Source organism: Trichoplax adhaerens, genomic scaffold (assembly GCF_000150275.1).
Source record: "Trichoplax adhaerens TRIADscaffold_6 genomic scaffold, whole genome shotgun sequence".
NCBI lineage: Eukaryota > Metazoa > Placozoa > Uniplacotomia > Trichoplacea > Trichoplacidae > Trichoplax > Trichoplax adhaerens.
Genome location: NW_002060948.1, coordinates 2,745,912 through 2,751,496, shown reverse-complemented (window position 1 = coordinate 2,751,496; position 5,585 = coordinate 2,745,912). Strand labels below are relative to the sequence as shown.

The 5,585-nt window shown below is 33.3% G+C and overlaps 1 protein-coding gene across 1 annotated transcript; it reads left to right on the top strand.

Annotated features, from left to right (window-relative positions):
* Nucleotides 1-2,457: 2,457 nt before the first annotated feature.
* On the top strand, nucleotides 2,458-4,708 carry TRIADDRAFT_27098 (uncharacterized protein; the record flags this gene model as incomplete). Its single annotated transcript, XM_002113670.1, has 4 exons — nucleotides 2,458-2,644; nucleotides 3,897-4,008; nucleotides 4,227-4,284; nucleotides 4,520-4,708. The coding sequence occupies 4 exons, from the start codon at nucleotides 2,458-2,460 to the stop codon at nucleotides 4,706-4,708; spliced, it is 546 nt and encodes a 181-aa protein (XP_002113706.1).
* Nucleotides 4,709-5,585: the final 877 nt, after the last annotated feature.

Here is a 5,585-nt window from a genome sequence, read left to right as displayed (position 1 = left end):
ATGAGATTGAATTGTTATTACTTTTTCTATTTTTAGTATTATTATTGCAATATGAGGTCTACAGCCATACAGTACAAGCTTGGAGGGAAAACAAGGACAATTGCTTGCAACGTTGCAAACACATGTTGCAATGACTGACTTGAGAATTCCAAATTCCAAAGTCTGTGATCATTTCAAGACAACACATATTGACCAATCACGTACATTATCCTATGATTATAGGACACCCCACCCACGGACCACCATGGTCTAGTAGGTGGGTTTTGGGTTTTACTAACCAGCATGATTGTCTGAGTCACAGTGTAGACTCGGTGTAGGTACTGTACACTGTACAGTATACCATTGTTGATGATGAACCAGTACTTACTATTTATGATCATTTTGGGCCATTTTATGGCGTTGATTTGCAAAGTTGGTTGGGTAGAATATGGTGCATGGTTGCAGTCTTGTGGTATAGTAAAACGAGCGGCACAAAAAGTCAGCATGGACATAGACAGTATTAAGTAGTCCCTGGTTAACCTATGTCATGTCATGTCGCCAGCAGCAACAATTTTACAGTACAATCAGTACCAAGTGTCTCATACTATTCAGTACAGTACTGTACAGTACATTCCGCATAAGATACTACAGTATTTACTGTTAATGTACTGTACACTGTACAGTACTGTAACTATTTTACAGTTCAATCTGTACCAAGTGTCTCATATTGTTCAGTACACATTCCGCATAAGATACCGTTTGCAGTTAATGTACTGTAACAATTTTACAGTACTGTACAATCTGTACCAAGTGTCTCATACTGTACGTTCAGTACAGTACATTCCGAATAACATACTGTACTATTTACTGTTAATGTACTGTACTGTAACAATTTTACAGTTCAATCTGCACCAAGTGTCTCATACTGGTCAGTACAGTACAGTACTGTACATTCCGAATAACATACTGTTTACTGTTAATGTACAATTTTACAGTACTGTACTATATACTGTACAGTACTGTAAAATTGTACAATCTGTACCAAGTGTCTCATACTGGTCAGTACAGTACATTCCGAATAAGATACTGTTTACTGTTAATGTACTGTAACAATTTTACAGTACTGTACAGTCTGTACCAAGTGTCTCATACTGTGCAGTATACTGTATTCCGCATCAGGTCAAGGACACAGTACAGCGTACAGTCCATTCCTAATAAGGTACTGTACACTGTACAGACTGGACACGTGAGGGACTGGGTGTACAGTACTGTACAGTGTACTGTAATGGAATCACCCTCACACAGTACAAAGTACGGTAAAAGACAATCTGTACAAAGTGTCTCATACATGTACACTTGTACAGTACTGTACTGTATTGTATTGTAGTCTACGCACTGGTATTATACAGTAAGTACGGACGGTTACAGTTTACTTTATATTTTAAAAGGAAAAACAATCAATTAAATTTAAAAAATTTTTTCAACCATATCTTCAACAACGACGTCAAGATCCAGAAGTAAATTGAGCTATTGCATCGAATTGGAGGAAGAAAATAATCACAAGGAAGTTTACTAAAATTAATCATCATTTGAAAGTGTCAAACGAATTTTCAGAGCCTTCTCTTAAAGATCTATTCTATTCCAGTAAGTTTATCTTGACAATTTGTAGTTGTTTCTACAGTATATCAAAGACACTCCCTACTACTGTATGGCAAAGGAGTTGATCAACTCCAGTTGATTTTATCGATCTCGATTGTAGAGGTACAAAATGTCCAAGTGAACATGGATGATCGTTGACACCTACTGTAGTAAAAATATCAATCATTCGGCTAATAATCAAAGCATGACTATGATACAATTACCTGGCCATCCCTGCTGATTTTAATATCTGCAATGTAGAGTTATTGACAAATCGATCGACTCATTCATACAACACTAGTTAAAATAACATCTTGTTATTGACTGCACTTGAACTAAATTGCTAGCAATCTCCTTACATTCATCAATAAAACAAATACACACAGCAGTCATGCAATACTGGTCAGCACGATAACTTGAAATGAAAATATACACTATTTACATACGCAGATGCGGAATAAAAAATTAGCAAGTTAACTGCCACATGTACAGTACTTGTACAAACTAGGCGAGAAACACCACAGTAATTCTTTTTTACTCCCAACTTGACTCTTATGCATAATCCTACTATAGTGTACAAATAGTCAATCAATTAATTGAAAGTATCCAATCGATTAGTTTCATTGCATAATATTAGTTCTAAACTGCCATTACTATTATACCACATAAACTAATTAGAATTCTCCATTGTACAGTACAGTAATTACAAACATCTCCTTACTGATAATAAGTTATACCACGCTTATCATTGATAACATCTTGAATTAAACTACAAATTTTTTCATAATGCAAACAGATTCATCTACGTCTCAACAGTTGTTTTATCGTCGATTATATGGCATGGAACAATTCGTTAGTACACTAGATGAGAAAGCAGCTTCTCAAGATTCAACTTCAACTGCTTTAACCGATGAGGATAAGGAAATACTCCGAAATTGCCACCTAGCCAAAGAATTTGCCTACGCCCCATACAGTAAATTCCGTGTTGGCTCTGCCCTATTAGCTGAAAATGGCAAAATTTATTTAGGTATGCGCGTTAATGCTTATCTTATTATGATACATAGTACATTACATGAAATACTACCTTCTGATGAGTAAAAGCTTGTCATAGGCAAGAATAATGCACCATTAAACTATTAGAAAGCAACACTTAGGTTGACCTATTCTAATTGTTGAATAACGGCTAGAATCTGATCATCTCTCTCATACTATTCACCAGAAGATTCTTCTTATGACAAATTAAATTACCTCCATTATCCTGTTTTAATTGGCTTACTGATCATTAATATTAGCTACCACACGACTCTTAAAAGTATCATACGAAGGAAGTATAGAAAATATATCATACAAGCTGTAAAGGACTACTGATAGCAAGTACTGATCGAAATGCTCTTCATTTTCTTTTCGATCTGTCGTGTATCATACTACATTTTTTAACGTAATTTACGTTGTTGAGAATATGTAGAGCAATTTTAGCTGTAATAATTTATTTTATATTGAGTACAGAAGTATAATTGTAAGGTCAGTAAGGTTGATAAATGTTACAAAACTCATGATTATAACATGTATTGGGCTTACAGGAAACGTTTACCTGATAGACTTAGATCTAAACGATTCATAAAATCGCTCAGAGTAGTAATGTATTAAATATAGTGTATCATGGATTTATTCGAAAATGATCGTGCGCAATCGAACAATCATTTAAACTATCCAGTGTTTAGAATATAGTAATTGCATTGATCATAGCCGTGCGATTCTACTATTCGTTCAGTATTCACCTGATTAATGCCATGTTTTATCCTTATTTTAGTAGCTCAATCTGTAGGACATGCTGTATTTATCGCATTCAATCAATCCTATGAAGGAGGGTTAATGCCAACATATCTTAATGCACATAATTGTACTCTGACACAGATTTACGATTACTTTAAGTAACCCATCGAGGTTAGAGGTTTCTTTTACTCTATGAAGTAACCGGCTTATCATTTTTTACGGTCGTTGGAGTCAAATTTTCATTTAAAGCCATATTAAGAGGCCATCTGACATACTGTATAGCCAACCTTTCATGAGTTAACACTTATACCGTAGTACTTTACATCGTGATACTTAGTATGCTATATTCGACAATAACTGATGCAGTATGAATAAACTTGCCTGCATAAAATTTGTAATCAACTGATACTTTAATAATAATTGACTATTGAATATTGATAAAAAAAATGGACGATCAATATTTTTAATTTGTGCTAAGTATGATATCACTATTTTATGGTATTTAGGCTGTAATGTCGAAAATGCTGCTTATGGCGCTTGCATTTGTGCAGAAAGAACCGCTATTGTCAAAGCAGTAAGCGAAGGCCAAAAAAAATTCCGAAGTATTGCTATAACAGCGTAAGTACTGCATTAAAATAAATGTCTCAAAAAGATATCCTTAGCGATATAGTAAATTAATTTCAATATGCAGTAAAAAAGATATGCTAATATTAGTAACCATAGAATGAAGCAACATTCAAAGTACAATTTGTATCTTAGCGTTGCCTGCGGAAGATATCAAAAATAGTATTATATACAATATTTGTCTCAATGTTCACATTAAAATTTTTCTATAGTGACATACAAGATCAATTTTGCTTACCTTGTGGTACGTGTCGACAAGTCCTTGCTGAGGTATGTGGAATAATTATCTTAGTAGCTCTTTTATAGACTTCAGACCAACTTAACAATGCACTATTACATAGTACAGCTACTTCAAGCATTAGTGACATTATACCACAGATAACGGTTAACATAAAAACTATTTCTCTATATTACTATGTAAGTGTATTAGAAAATATATATAAATACAAAGATTAAGATCAGCTGGTTGAAGAGAATTAATTGCATTACATCTTAATACCTTCAGTTTAGTCCAGATTGCGTCCTCTACTCGGTAAAGCCAGATAATCAATATATACGGACAACTGTAAAAGAAATTTTACCTCATGCGTTCACTCCGCAACATCTAAGTATGAATCATCAACCCCGCCAAGTCGATACTTCCTCGAAATTTCACAAAATCGAGACTGACTCGCAATTGAATGAAAAAGAATAATAGACAGATGCACCATTATTACCAAATTGTGCAATAAATTATCAACATAAACAATTTGTTAACTATATAATTGATAGCCTTATGACCGACAAGTATTATTTTACTTCATCTCTATATATTTGTGATAACACCGCGTTGTTGGTATATTGGCAGATTTTATCAATATAAATTACAGTATCAATCCGTAAAAATTATCCAACAGTAAGATATGCTTAATATAATCCAAGCGAAAATTTATTGGCTATTTATTTGTATACACGCTTCAATGTGCTGATTTCATTCACATAATGTAGAACTTTGATGTGTTTTTATATTCTATGTATCCGATATCGGTGATCAATGGTCATCTTTACATTTTTATTAGGTATCTTAACTATTCAATATCAAACGGAAAAGATTTTAGTGATGTGAATACATAACAAATCACAAAAAATTTACAAATCTGACCTTTTTCTCCTCTCAATACATGAATATAGCATTTATGGAGCTAGAATGAGCAAATTAATTTCTTTCACCAGTTAAGCCAGCAAATTAATCTAATTTAGAATAACAAATTCTCCGGCTACAAAGTGTATTCTAGCAAATGCAGTATAACTACTCTTAGTATCAACCACTAACCGCCCAATGGATAATACTGAACGGTAAACTTTAGCAAGTAGATATTAACTAACCTTTGATATACACTACCTAATGAGATATAAGCAAGTCATAGCAAAGTACTAACATTAAAATTTTTTATTTCTAGAATTTATACGTTGTAAATTTATAATTGTACTCGTAATTTGAAAATATAAATGTAATGTATTTGTTACGTTTTAAACATTGTTAACTGTCTACCTGGGAATGTAGTTGCGCTTTGTATCTACGCAATTGTTAT